The sequence below is a fragment of the Dermacentor variabilis genome, chromosome 2 (assembly GCF_050947875.1).
Source record: "Dermacentor variabilis isolate Ectoservices chromosome 2, ASM5094787v1, whole genome shotgun sequence".
Taxonomy (NCBI): domain Eukaryota; kingdom Metazoa; phylum Arthropoda; class Arachnida; order Ixodida; family Ixodidae; genus Dermacentor; species Dermacentor variabilis.
Window position 1 is genome coordinate 51,756,218 of NC_134569.1, and position 13,509 is coordinate 51,769,726.

At 44.8% G+C, this 13,509-nt stretch overlaps 1 protein-coding gene across 1 annotated transcript in view; it reads left to right on the forward strand.

Annotated features, from left to right (window-relative positions):
• The window catches only part of LOC142571834 (oxytocin receptor-like), a 59,649-nt gene extending 46,380 nt beyond the window's left edge, over window positions 1–13,269 (forward strand). The window contains exon 2 of the mRNA XM_075680477.1: window positions 8,551–13,269. Within this exon, the coding sequence (XP_075536592.1) occupies window positions 8,899–10,104 (1,206 nt within the window). The 5' untranslated portion in view covers window positions 8,551–8,898 and the 3' untranslated portion in view covers window positions 10,105–13,269. The remainder of the gene's footprint in view (window positions 1–8,550) is intronic.
• The last annotated feature ends 240 nt before the right edge of the window (window positions 13,270–13,509 follow it).

Sequence of the window (13,509 nt, forward strand, 5' to 3'; positions counted from 1 at the left end):
GCGCGCTTCGCTTCATGGTTATACCACTGGGTCCTTTTCTTTACTTTATTGTTGTTATCATTACTGTAGGGGCCATCACGCTTGGCCTCGCCCGCGGCTTGTCTTTCTAAGCCGTGTTGAAAAACCATCCAGCGTCGCGTCTTTGCTCAGCTACGTGCCCAAAATATTTGTCTTCCACACTGGAATGTGACGCCCGTGACCTCGACCACACCAGTGATGCGATTACTTTTCCTGTCATTTTAAGCGTCGAAGAGTGTTTCTGGTCCCCATGCTTGTAACCCTATATGAGGTTGTTTATGTGTCACCTGTGTATGTGACTTGTGTTTTTATCTAGAAACGCGTTCGATTAGCTATACCTTTATTAGTCTTTGTTTCCTTTCCGGTGATTGTGGAACTTGTTCACCAGAGAATATAGACGCCACCAAACGCACGGTGAACGTTTCCGGAATTTGCTGCTTTGCGTCCGTGACAATGTCTGTAGTGTCTGAAAAGTCTCCTCAAGTTAGTGGTGGGAAACCAAAGCGAAATAGCAGTGGAGGTCCCGATTAAAATAGTAAGCATGTTCGTTGCTTAAACTCTTTTTCTGAACGTCGCCTTAGTTTTCTAGGTAAAATATTTAAGCCGACGACGAGTAAAGTTTGGTTTTTCAGCGCTGGAAAATTGGGTAAGTTATTACAATGGGGAATAAGATTAGAAGGACTTAGGCTACTGCCTAGTTATTGCGAAATTCTATTTGCGTGGAGCTCAGCAAGGATAAAATAAAATAGATAAAGACTGTTACTAAGCCACTGACTTAAAGGAAGAAAAATGTGCTCCAGTTTCTAAGCACATGCTGCTTTCATTGGTTCAGACTCCTTGCTCAGCCAACAAGACCGGGGTAACGACTGACGAGTTAAGGCGCTTTCACGGATATAATGAAAACGAAGAAGGTATTGCGAGAGCACGTACTATGCTTATCCATGAATGCTGCGCAGCTTTCACTTAGTAAAACATTAATTAATTCAAGGCTGAAGACCCGCTTTTAATGAAGATAGCTCAGTACTAACATGACAGTACTCTCCCATGCGTACGTGACGAAACAAAAACATGCAATATTAATTCTCTATGAACGAAGAGCGTTAAATCGAAGCTTTCTTTGCCTACTTTCCCAGGTTTGGCGTGATTACCTGTCTGCTGGATGCTGTGTCGTCCGTTGCGATCTAGGCGGATATATTTGTGGATAGATATATTTCCAAATGTTATATGTGCGCCGAACGAGAGCCCCATTGAACGAGCTGATGTGAGCCGTGTACGTTGACCAAGAACGCGCACATAGGTTCGGCATGAGAAAAAATAAAAACAATTCCTATATAAAACATAAACTTCGGCTCACAGGCATCTCTAAAGCGCACCAATCTGTTAATGAAAGGCTGAATTATGTTTCACGTATTGTATTCCTTCCTTTATTTTCTTTGAGTTAGCCACTCGGTATGCGCTATTGGGGGTGTGCCCGTTCTTGGCTACTCCTCCAGAATGAGCATTTCCTACGGCGACACAAGACGTATAGAAATCCTAAATGTTGCTTGATAAATGTACTTCTTCGTGCATGCACCTGTCATCACCATTCTCCACTCAGGAAACAGAGAGAGAGAGGAAAAGAGACAAACCGGGTGAAAAAGGCAAGGAGGTCACCTGGAAGAGATTCTGGTCTGCTACCCTGTACTGAGGGAAGGGCAAAGAGAAATGAAAGATGGAAGCAAAAGGGGACCGAGCGCTAAAACAACTGCACGAAAAGCAAAACAAATAAATAGCGGACGTGGGCAACGTCCATGAGATCTATAATCTCTCTAATAGGCCACTCGAACGCAATAACTTCCCTCAGCAAAGATCATCCATCACCTTCGTCTATGCGTAATCACTGCGTATACGTCTTTTTTTCCTTTTTTTAGATGGGGGGGGGAGGAGCAAGAGGGAGGACTTACCGCAAGGGATCCAGAATTAAAGACGCCTTAAATAAACGCTTCGAACTCGGTGTCGTGCAAGAACTGCAATAGTGTCTTCCCAAACTTGTTGTCCATCTCTCAACGGTCGTAGTTTTTAGGTAGGCCTGGCTTCAGTCCAGCCTCTCCTAAATTCTGATATCTGATCGCCCGCGTTCCAGGTCCCATCCAAAGCAGGCGTCGAGCATCCGACGTCATCACAGGTGACGAATACCTGGCGCCTGTTTTATGGACCCTCTAGCATCTGTGACCAATGGTGTGATGACATCACACTCTGCGGAGTTATGTGGAGTTTGCGTGACATTAAAGTTGTGATCTTAGAAATGGATGAATCTAAACATTTCGTGGGATTACACGTTGCGGGGCATAAATGCAAATGACATCATACGCATCGCCTCGTAAATTAACTGCTTAACTAAAGCTTCACTTCACGTATATTCCAACATGTACGTTGGATCTGCATTTTTTCTTAACGTCTTGGAGTTTCGTTTGTTCCATCAGTCCAAAATGTTTTGACTCATTAACGAAATTACAGGCCAAGGATATCATATGAATACTCGGACCTGAGTGCTCGTGACATGGGCTGTGTGTATTCTTGCAGAGCCCCTTTCGAGGCCCTCTTTTTTCTTGCTTTTTTTCGTATCTCCGTATTCTGTAAAAACTTATGTTATATACTTTTGCTTGTCTGCGCTTGTTAAACCCAGTGATGCCGGAAGCGCACTCGCACATCAAGAAAAATTAGAGCAACTTGTTCACCATCACTTCTCGCCATGGGAAGTATATTTGCAGAAAAGTATTGAAATGGCACCGCAGTAAAATGTTGTCGTATTTGCTTCTGTCAGGCCCACTGTTTCTTTTATGAATTATTATCGTTTGCGGGCCTTAGGCGAGGTAGGCTTATGGGTACTTACGGAATCCGTCGAACTGCGCTCAGACTTCTATGCAAATAAATGCAACTAGTGGTAGCCGGCTATGAACACGTTTACAGTTGCCAGCAAGTTTTTCGGACAAGGGCTAGTGCCATCTTGTAGTGGCTTGCGGGAATAAACCAGCGCACGAGTATGTACTAAGTGTCCTATTATAACGTTAACAGATGTTTTTTAGAAATCTCTGGTGGCATCCAGTACAAATCTGCGCATTGAGCTGGAATGCTTAAAGAAGTGTACATTACTTACCCTGGAAATCAATATATTTAATTGACTCATTAACAAATTTCACTAACTTTTCAACTAATGACGCTAGCGCACACATTGAAATACACGAATTGAATCCAGCGATTTCAATAGGCACATGCACATGATATGAATTCGTAAACTAGCAACGTTTTCGAGATAAGCGCACTAAAAATGCCTTAAAATGCACTGTTGGTCCACTTACTTTCTTTAACAAGACACATTTTTATGCATCGGAGCTCGAAAGTTACTATAACACCAATGTATTTTGTTGCAAACATTGGGGACGCATATCGCGAAGCTCGCATTATCCTCAGAATAGGTTCCAAGGAAAAATGACATTAAAGGTCACCGGCTGAATTTCGAAAATTGCAATATATATCTATTCGAAATAAACATACTGCAAATCACATTTACTTGGTCTGATTAGAGAGGGGAAATAACTTGAGGTTTGAAGCTTTTTAGACATTGATAGCGTATTTTGACCTAGTGAGGGACACACCAAAAAGAAGAAAAATAATTGACGTTGATACAGATAAAGCTCGACAACAGTGCAGCCAAAACTGATTTGTGTGATTCGGATGGTGCATGGTAACGGTGGTCGATTGACATTATTCACAGTAAACATGCAACATAAGTGTTTTAGCTTCACCTCTATAACGTCGTGCTGCTGCACCCATTCTTACAAGTCAGCCCCACAGGGTAGTTCATTAGTATGCAGGTAATTCATTAGTTAATCACGAATTCTAACAAGCTCTCCGTTTTCAAATCCCGGTAACTAAGGTTAAATTTACTGCATATGATAAAAAAACGCCACTTGCGAATAAATTAAAAATATGTCAGCAACTAAGCGCAGAACACATTCACGCTCCATCTAGTTAACCATCCATACACATGGTGAAATATTATGCTAAGCTTTACGGCATTAACAAACATACTGAAAGCAGGACCAGTATTCGCTTCAGCTTTTTAGTACATGCCGATGGTAACAACGAATACGGTTTCCCCTCCAAAAAGTGTGTCATGGATACATACCAGGGACAGCACAGTGGTTGGGTCCCGTTATTTCTACCATGTACGATTATGTAGGCTGATTTAACTACCAGCGGAACGGCGTAATTACTAGAACATATTTTTCGCTGTGCCATCTACCGAAATGCAGCTGCTGTGGCATAAATAGAACACGTTAGCTCATACTCCACACGAAAGGCTTTAGCTACTGCGCGACCCCAGCAGGCTTGCACACAGGAAAGAATTCAGCCTTGTTACATTGGTGCATGTAGTCTTGTTGAATGTAGCCTTGCAGTAGCATTCAATATTCCTACTAATTAAGAACGCCATCGGATGGTTTACAGTCTTGAAAACAAGAACGAGACCTCCTTCAATGAAGTGCTACAGCGACAGTTATTGTCTCCTTTTTTTTCTTACTGCCCCCCCCCCTTTTTTTTTGTTGTCGTTTTATTCACTTGTTCGGCGCTTTTCACTGCGACGGTGCAGTGCTACATGCCTGTAAGTAGTGATGGGCGCTAAGTGAATTATTATTGACGGACAATGACTGCATGTCGTGTGCTACCGTGCTTGTAGCTGTGAATATGTAGCAATTTCGTAGCGTTTCAACTACACTTTCTTCCTTTCTCTATCGGCAAATGGACAGCGTTTTTCACTTGAACAGTGCCGTAAATTTTAGCTCATAACTCGAGTACAGATGAAGACAATGAAGACAGAAACCGCTCTAGCAGGCGAGAAGGGTCTGCTTCCAGCCTCTCCCGTAACGCGCCACTTATCCCTGTACAGTCAACCACAAAAGTTTACAGACCACGGGATCTCAGAAGACGTTCTATTTCCGAGCAGCCTCTAACAGTAGTCAGTGAAACCGAACATGAGAATTTTGTTCACATATGCTGGTAGAGGCTGTAATTGCGAATACTACGCTGCGTTGTGAGGTTGCGCAGATATTCAGCTTTTTCTCAGATTTCGTGTTACGTAAAGTTTTGTGGCCGACTGCACATACAGTGGCGTTAGGAGAAAAGTAAACACCATTGCTTTATTTTTTATTTACATTTAAAGCGCGTACCTTTAACCTTGCTCCAGGCTTAAAATTTTGCACAGAAAAGCGCTTATGGTTAAAGAGTGAAATCTTCTGATGTGTCCGACCCACATTCACACGAGCGCCGGTACACACAATGCCGCTGTTAGTTAGCGCCACTGTGTAGAAACGGCCCCGGTACCATCCCTCCACAGTTATTCCTTCCGCACTTATCCTTCTTTCTGCATTTGCCCTGCGCTTAGCAGATACCTCCCTGCACCTCCCCCCCTTTCCCTTCTTTCGCGCGAACGCACATACCGCTCCCTAATGAGTCCGAGCTGGCGAGTACTGGAGCGGTGCTTAATAAATCAGTTCTTGCGAAAGCACTGAGGCTACGATAATGGAGTGCGGCTGCTAACGATCCTTCGTGGCTCTCCTTGTCGGATATTCCTCCCATTACTGGCCACTGCGGCGCATATAGAACCGAAGGATACCTACGAAGACCCCTACTCACTGAATTAGCCTTGTGCCCGCGTGAAAGTGTGCATTTGTTTGCGTGCGCTATAACGCGTACGTGCAAATATGCGCACGGTGTGGTGGGAAGAGGATTGAGCCGATTTTCTGCACTATGAGATAACTGAGTGACAGTGAATCTTGCTGAGGATAGCCTCATGTCTAAAACCTGCAAAGGAGTACTTCTTTGCAGTTTTTAGGCATAAGGATGTTCTTTCATTAGACCAGGACCACCTATGTTGTGTGTATACTCGCCTCGTTCAAATACGGCACTTATGCCGTTCGATTCATGTCACAGAAAGGTGGTCAAAACGGGTATTGCAGTGTCATGCTTGGGGCGATCTCTTACCAAGTCATGTCACCATATGGTCCGAGCTAGTTTCTCCTCACAGGTTAAACGTCTCCGTAATACAGGTTTCCCGCAGGCCCTACTCCGGGCCATAGCTGAGTCGCTGTTGAAGGCCATATGCCTTCAACATATGACCCAGCGGTTGAGTTAGGAAAAAAGAGAGAGAGGCGAAAGTTTGAGGCAATGCCATATGTCCATAAAGTTTCTCACGGGGTGAAGAGGGTGGCCGGAAAATTCGGTGTTGATATGATTTTTTTCAGCGCCCTGCAATTTGTCTCGATTATGCGCCCTTTGCAACGTTGATAAACCTAAGAGTAATAGATGTGCCACAAAACAGAAACGCACGTATGTACCATGCAGAACAGAAGTGATTTACCAGTTTCCGCTGACCTGCGGAATGTTCTATGTGGGGAAAACCAGAAGATGTATCAACAATCGTTTAATGGAGCACTCATTAAAAGATGGCAGCGGAAAGCGCCTGCCAATTCATCATAGGTCATGTGTTAAGAAGTGCAAGCCAATGTTTGATAAAACAGAGGTGTCAGGGCGTAAAGGACCAAAGGGCACGTGAAATCTTGGAAGCTTCTTTGATAGCAAGACATGGCCCAGATAGGTGCGTCAAGAACGGTCAGTGAATCTTTTCAAGGAAGATCTTGATTTTTTGGGGGTAGATAGCGGCTCGGCGAGGGAGTGTTCCATGGTCACGCGGTTGTGATCTGGCTTGGGCACGCGCATGGTTCGAAGAGGCAGCATTGTGTGATTTCCATAAACCTAAGTCTGTTCCATAAACCGTAAGTCTGGGTTCGTCATGTCTTCTTCTACACTCGGTGTCTCATCCCTAGCGCAGTTTCAGTTCACCAAAAGAGGTCATCTGTTCCGACAAGGTGCAAAATGGCTACCCAATGAAATCTGTGAAACACCAACTGAAACTTATGAAGAATCTGACGAGGAGGAGCCGCATCGGCTCCATATATTGGTTTACAAAGAAAAATTTTGTTCGAAAGAACAGTTAGCATTTCTGAAACTGCCAGATTTCCGCCGAAATTTGAATAATAGATTGAGCTGACAAAGGTCTTTTTCTTTTATTAAATGAATGCGAAAAGATTTATGTAGAAAGATTCGCTATAGAAGAAAGTGGCACAACAGTGTAGTTTGCCACAACCTGGACGACGGGGATTTCAAAATGCGGCGAAAATGATTTAGTCGAAACTTATTTAGGGTGATTTTATTATTGGATGGTTATGCTTTTCTATTTATCGTATAATCAGTGTCCACCTACTCAAATAATGCAACTATAGAATTAGAATTGTGCGATCTGCTAAAGGCGATTATCGAAAATCTTTGTGAGCGAAAAATATTGAACTCCTAACATAGTATATTGCAATGCTAAATTCATAGACCTCATATGCATCGTTCCTTTAGCCTGTTCTCGTTCGCATTATTTTTGTTAATCTGACGTCTCAATAGCGAAATTCTATCGGTTTATTAATGTTTATAATTTAGTTTAAAACTTTATACTTGCTTGATCCTTTGCCTCTCCACCGCAGTGGAGCATGTCTTGCTATGCGTCCAGAAATAGAGTGTCCATTCCACGCCATGCGCTTTTAATGACGACTTTTGAACGAAGGTCACTGACGTGGCAGAGTAAGTTCTTCAATTTGATTTAATATGAGTGAAGGCTTTCAAGATTGAAGCATAATGGAAGGAAATGCCGAGAGCACAACAACACACGCTTGTGTTTTGTTACCCTACACAATGCGAAGGACGTTGAGGGATGAGAAGAGATATATAGGGTACCGAGAACACTGGCAACGCATTCATCCGGAGGTGCCCATTGAGGCTACAGTCAGTCACTGAGTTCTGTCGACTTCAGGAACTTGCGACCCATGGAGGCTATGCTCCCGAAAGGGTTCACGGCCAAATAACCTTCCTGTTGTGGGTAAAGACATTGAATACAGGTGATAAACGAGGTGCAGAGTAAAAGGCGCTCGTTGTCGTTGCGGGGCCAGATACACACAAGCTATTCGACAGTCGCCTCACGCTCGCTCATGTAGCATGATTGGTTTTAACGTCACGGTCAAACACTAGGGCTACGAAAACACGGTTGTGTATAGGGTGGCGTGTCAATTTTTACAATCTTAGGTTTTTCAACATAAGCCCGAGGCACGGTGCACCATCCCATTTGTGTGCGCCATTCCTATGTCATAGAATAAGGATCCCACGGCTGAGAGTCAAACCTGCGACCTCGCGCTAAGGCACAGCAATTGTACCTATAGTCACTAGGATAATATAATCGCTATGCCTATAACCGCTGAGAACGTTATAGCCATTGAATGCTATAGCCACTGAGGTCGGTCACCGTTTTCTGTTACAACTGAATGCTTCCAAAGTGGGTGAAGTCCACATACACACCCCGCAAATTCAAACACATGCACACAAGTAGTAGAGTCACATTGATTTATTTTGCACCCCCCACCTCATACGAATAAAAACAATCTTGTCTTTTTTCAGACGGCAGTCGCTACAGCCAGGACCTCTCCATCACAATGACTACCATAAAGCCCAAGGATACCTGGATTTGTTGAGTATGACAAGAGATGCGATAGATCCCTGTGGCTTGAACATTTAGCCCGTGCGCAGCAAGAGTGCTGCCGAACAAAAGTGGAAGAACAGCTGGAAATACGCTGGTGTGAATTTTTTGGTGACATTCAAACAAAATTTAATTACTTCCATCACACGATCGGGAAACCGAAAGTTCCGATCGACTCAAGCTGCGTGCCCTTGGCCTGTTTCCTGGACAGCCTCAAGGGCGATGGGTAAAGAAGCAAACGCTGGCTCGAGAACGGCGTCAGTTCAAGCATGCCCTCTGACCTCGTGTTTATCTCCAGCGCGGAGAACGAGACGATGTCGCTGGGAGCCGTCTCCGTCGAAGACGTCGTGCTCGGTCCGCGATACGCCAGTACGCTTCGAATCAGCCTTATCGGCGTCATGCTGGTCCTGTCGCTCGTGGGTAACCTCTTGGTCTGCTACAGGCTCCTGACGTCACGGCGCCACCGGCTGCTCAAGGCGCAGGTGCTGTTCCTGAATCTTGCCCTGGCCGACCTACTCGTCACGCTGATCACCATGAACTCGCAGCTATTGTGGGAAATTATGGGCCGCGTGTGGATCGCCGGCGACGCCCCCTGCCGTGTGTTCAAGGTGCTGCAGACGTACGCGCTCGTCTCGTCCACGTACATGTTGGTAGGCATCGCTGTGGACCGCCATTTTGCCATCTGCAACCCTCTGGCTCCGGCGCCCAAGCCGCGCTCGGTGGCGGCGGCCTGCTGGCTGCTGTCTCTCGTTCCGTCCGTGCCTAACCTGTTCGTGTTTCGGCTCGTCGTGGTCCGGGACAAGTACTTCTGTGCCTCGTTCTTCTACATCTACCACGACTCGACTGCGGCCCGACAAGCCTACATGGCGTTTGTCTTCGCGTTCGTGTTCATTCTGCCGTTAGTGGCGCTTGTGGTGCTCTACACGAGCATCCTGCTGCGCATGTGGAAGATAGGCTCAGCTTCGTCCTCTCCGCGGCCGCCCGAAGCGCTGGTCGGCGGTGCGTTTGACGGCGGCTGCTGCGTTGTAGACGGCGCCAGAAGCACAATGCCGAAGGCGCGCCTGCGGACGCTCAAGATGGCTGTGGTGATATTCGTAGCGTTTCTGGTGACGAACCTTCCGTACATGGTGCAGGAGATGCTGCTGGCGTTCGCGGAAAACGTTCAGCTCGGGCCAAACTTGGTCGCGGTTTTCGGCGTGATATCGGCGTTGAACAGCGCCGTCAACCCTTACGTCTATCTGGCCTTCAACGGCGGTGCGGGAGTCACGTGGTGCGACGCTCACGTATGCGGTCTTTGGCGCCGTCTGACGTGCCCTTCGAAATCGAAGCGGACGGTCACGGTGACGTACCGTGGTCCGTGGTCGGCGGGGCAGTCTCGCCGTCGACGGCGACCTCTGACGGCAAAAGTGCCACCACCCGTTCCGGAAATGTGCGAGAGTTGCGAGAGACAGAGACAAATTGAGGAGAAACACTGAGCGAGGCATGTATAGTGCTCGAACGCGGGATTATCTCGCTTAATTGCAGCTGGCAAATTATGAGTGTCGCTTCCCTTTACGCGAAAAAGCAGCGCAATTAGCAATATGTACTTTGGTACGCTCGCTCTTAAGCGCCAAAACCAAAACTGCACTTACAGTTCACTATAGCTTGTTCGGTGAAAGAAAACTGCGTAATTCTTGATCAGTTCGGGGCGAAAATTGTATTCTTAGTTGCTGTAACTGAGCCAATCAATATGTGCCCAAGAAGTAGAATCAGAAATATAATTGCCAACACTAAGTATGACCGTTCTATTTTCAGAAGCCTGGTAAAGTTTTCTTTGATGGTAAAAACAGCTATGCCTTGAACTCGGCATTAACACAATGCTGCTCGGCAGAAGACAACGTCACAAATCTTAAACAAACTAGAAACACGCACAGGCCTTCCGCTAGAGATTTATTGCAATCTGTACGTTGCTTCGAGGGCCCAAAGCGCCTTACGCATGCAGTCAGTTGCAGCTAAGCCCTTGAGGCGAACCAGCTCCCAGTTTCGTCGTGCGTAATGGAAAACGCCAAGCCTTCTATATTCAACACGCAGGTTGCTAAAAAAAAAGAAATCAATGGTAGCTGGCGCTCTGTTATATGTAATAACCCGCGTCTTATGAAATAACGCTACCTCGACGTCGCAAAAAACAACATTGCGCTTCTCAATTTCCTCTTGGCCACATACGCACACACGCACACACACGCGCGCACACGCACACAAAAATAACTTTGGAAGTCATTACAAGCCGTCTTAGTACTGCAGTTATCTTGATCTATGGCTGCTATACCACGCTTTTACTCCTGATAACAGAGTGGTCGAAGTCTGTAGGACGTGAGTGTAGTTTGAAAGAGCACCGACGATAGGCCTGTTGCAAACTCGTGACGAAAACCTAGTGCCTGTCTTAAAGCCAGGGCCTTGATTGCCAAGGCACAAAACAGCAGTAAACTCTAAACAGTATTAAACCACTGTACCTATTTTGATAGCCTGTTTATGAGCACACCATAAAATGTAAATCACGGTGGAGTAGGACAACAAGTATAGCGCAGCTTGTATCCTAGGCGCATTAACAGCAGGATGAATTGTTGAGAACCTTCGTTTGGCACTCTTGGCCTCAGAGCCGCCAGAGCACCCTAATGTAGAACGTAGAATGTTGACTAGGTGTGCTGCATATATTCTTGTAAAAATCAATGTGTAATGAAATGTTGTATAAAGAACAGACTAACTACAACACAGGCACACGTCGTAGTTCACAGTTACGTTCGCGGCGTTAATCCTCAGACCTGTAAAAAATATTTTCGTGCCTGTATAACTCTGTCTCCTCCAATTGTAATTAAGACATAAAGAGCTAAGCTTCACTTAGGAACCTAAGAGAGAAAGAGAGAGAGAGAGAGAGAGAGAGAGAGACGTAAACGGCTGTGAAACAAAAATAAGAGTACCTAGAGCTGTTAGAATACTTCACGCTCTGAGCTCGAGTCGTTTAATTCTGCTTGGAATCGAACGACTCAATCCCTGCGAATAATTGTTGCAGGCGCCATGTAATTTGAACATTTACCATGGCCCATATCATATAGCACTATTTCTTCGAAAGATACCCATGCACTAAATGCACGAACAAGAACGACCTTCGTACACGGGTCTTACGGCTAAAACCCTTGCTAGAATGCACTTTGCATGAAGGTAACATGTCGCGTTGCGTGTAGTTTCGTACTACGTTTGAGTGTATTGCTTCCTGTTTTGTTCAGAATGTAGTATTCTGGAAACGGAACACTGGCGCCAGCTTGCTCGGTAACGGTGAAGCCGTATCAATGCAGCTACGCGAACTTCGCACACACACAAAAAAGAAGTATATAGTATATCTATAGTAGGAATGCTCTTTTACCTCAAATCAAATCAAATATGTTTTTCCTAAAAGTGGCTGTGGCTTCAATAAAAGAACTGAATCTTTTTTACATGACGATACACGGTAGTGCAGTGTACAAAAAGAACAAAATTAGAACGTGGTCATAATTACATTGACACACATCGATGTATATGGCCATGCAAGAAAAAAAAATGGAGATAAATACGGAGTACAGATATATTCAACCTGACCATAGCAAGATTACAGTGAAAAAAAAAGGAATGCATGAGCATCTTTACAAAATGTATCTCTTTACAGTGATTTTCCCATGAAAGTTACAGCAACGAAGCGTTTGCGTCTACTGCCACCATCATCATTTGGTAAACGGCCCTCATGGCAGACATCAACACCGACGAAAAGGTAATGTGAGATGACATCACCGCCAACCCTTCGTAAACATTTTCTCGAAAATCCCTCTCATGGAGATGTCGCGCAATTCAATCTATTCAAATCGATTACCTGATGACCCGGGTATTACTTGTCCGTAGGCTACTAAAAAATTGACTAATTAAATTTTTAATTATGTACTTCAAGACGCATGTTCACCTTACGAAATCTAAACTGAGAAGCATTAAAGTTGCTTGGAAGGAATTTGAAGACTTGCTCAGCATCCGAGATATCCGTTCTCAACCTCCGCTAATATATATACTGTCGTTCGAGTAGGCGTCGTCTCGAACTAATTGATGTACGCTTTTCGGAAACTCTTAACTAGGACATCAATGTATGCCGTTGCACACTTCCGATCCGTGCACGTGGAAAGTGGTGGTAGTTATGTAACTTCGGCTATGGAAGCATGACATCACTACCGCTCAGTTTTTATTTCTCAATTGCAACATGTGTCTTACGTAGATAATTATAAACAATATTAAATCACTTTACTTACCCAGCTGAATTTTACAATTTCTTATGCAGGTAGTTTCTAGCTCGTTCCGAAATGCATGTGTAGAGGCATAACAAGTTTCTCTGCCACAAGAGATCTTTCAAAAACATGGGTTTGATGTAAATTATGAAAAAAGAAACGAAACTGGTGGTACGTATAGCAATGTATTCTGTTGTGCGTGTAAATATGAAGTGTCACTTGTTCTCATATGGAGACTTTAGCTTTGTGATCTTTCGCCCATGTTCACACGGGAAAAATGATGCCTTGTTCATTATTTATTGTTACATGAGATTTGCGCGACACGGGCTTCTGTGTTTGGAAAAATAAATTTATTTAGTCATGCTTGCTGTCGCTACATTATCGTGAACCTCGAGCTTATATGCCTGGAAAGTGCGATTCTTTTTTATTGCCATTCTAACACCTACGCACCAGATCATGAAAAGTAAGTGTTGAAATTTGTTGTCTGCTGTTGAGAGCGAAAGTCGCCTGCCGGGTTTTCCATGTCTGTTATTCATATCAAATGGAAGCAAGATTAAAGCAGCTTCGATGAGAGATAACGTAAGCGCTGTACCAATGGCTACG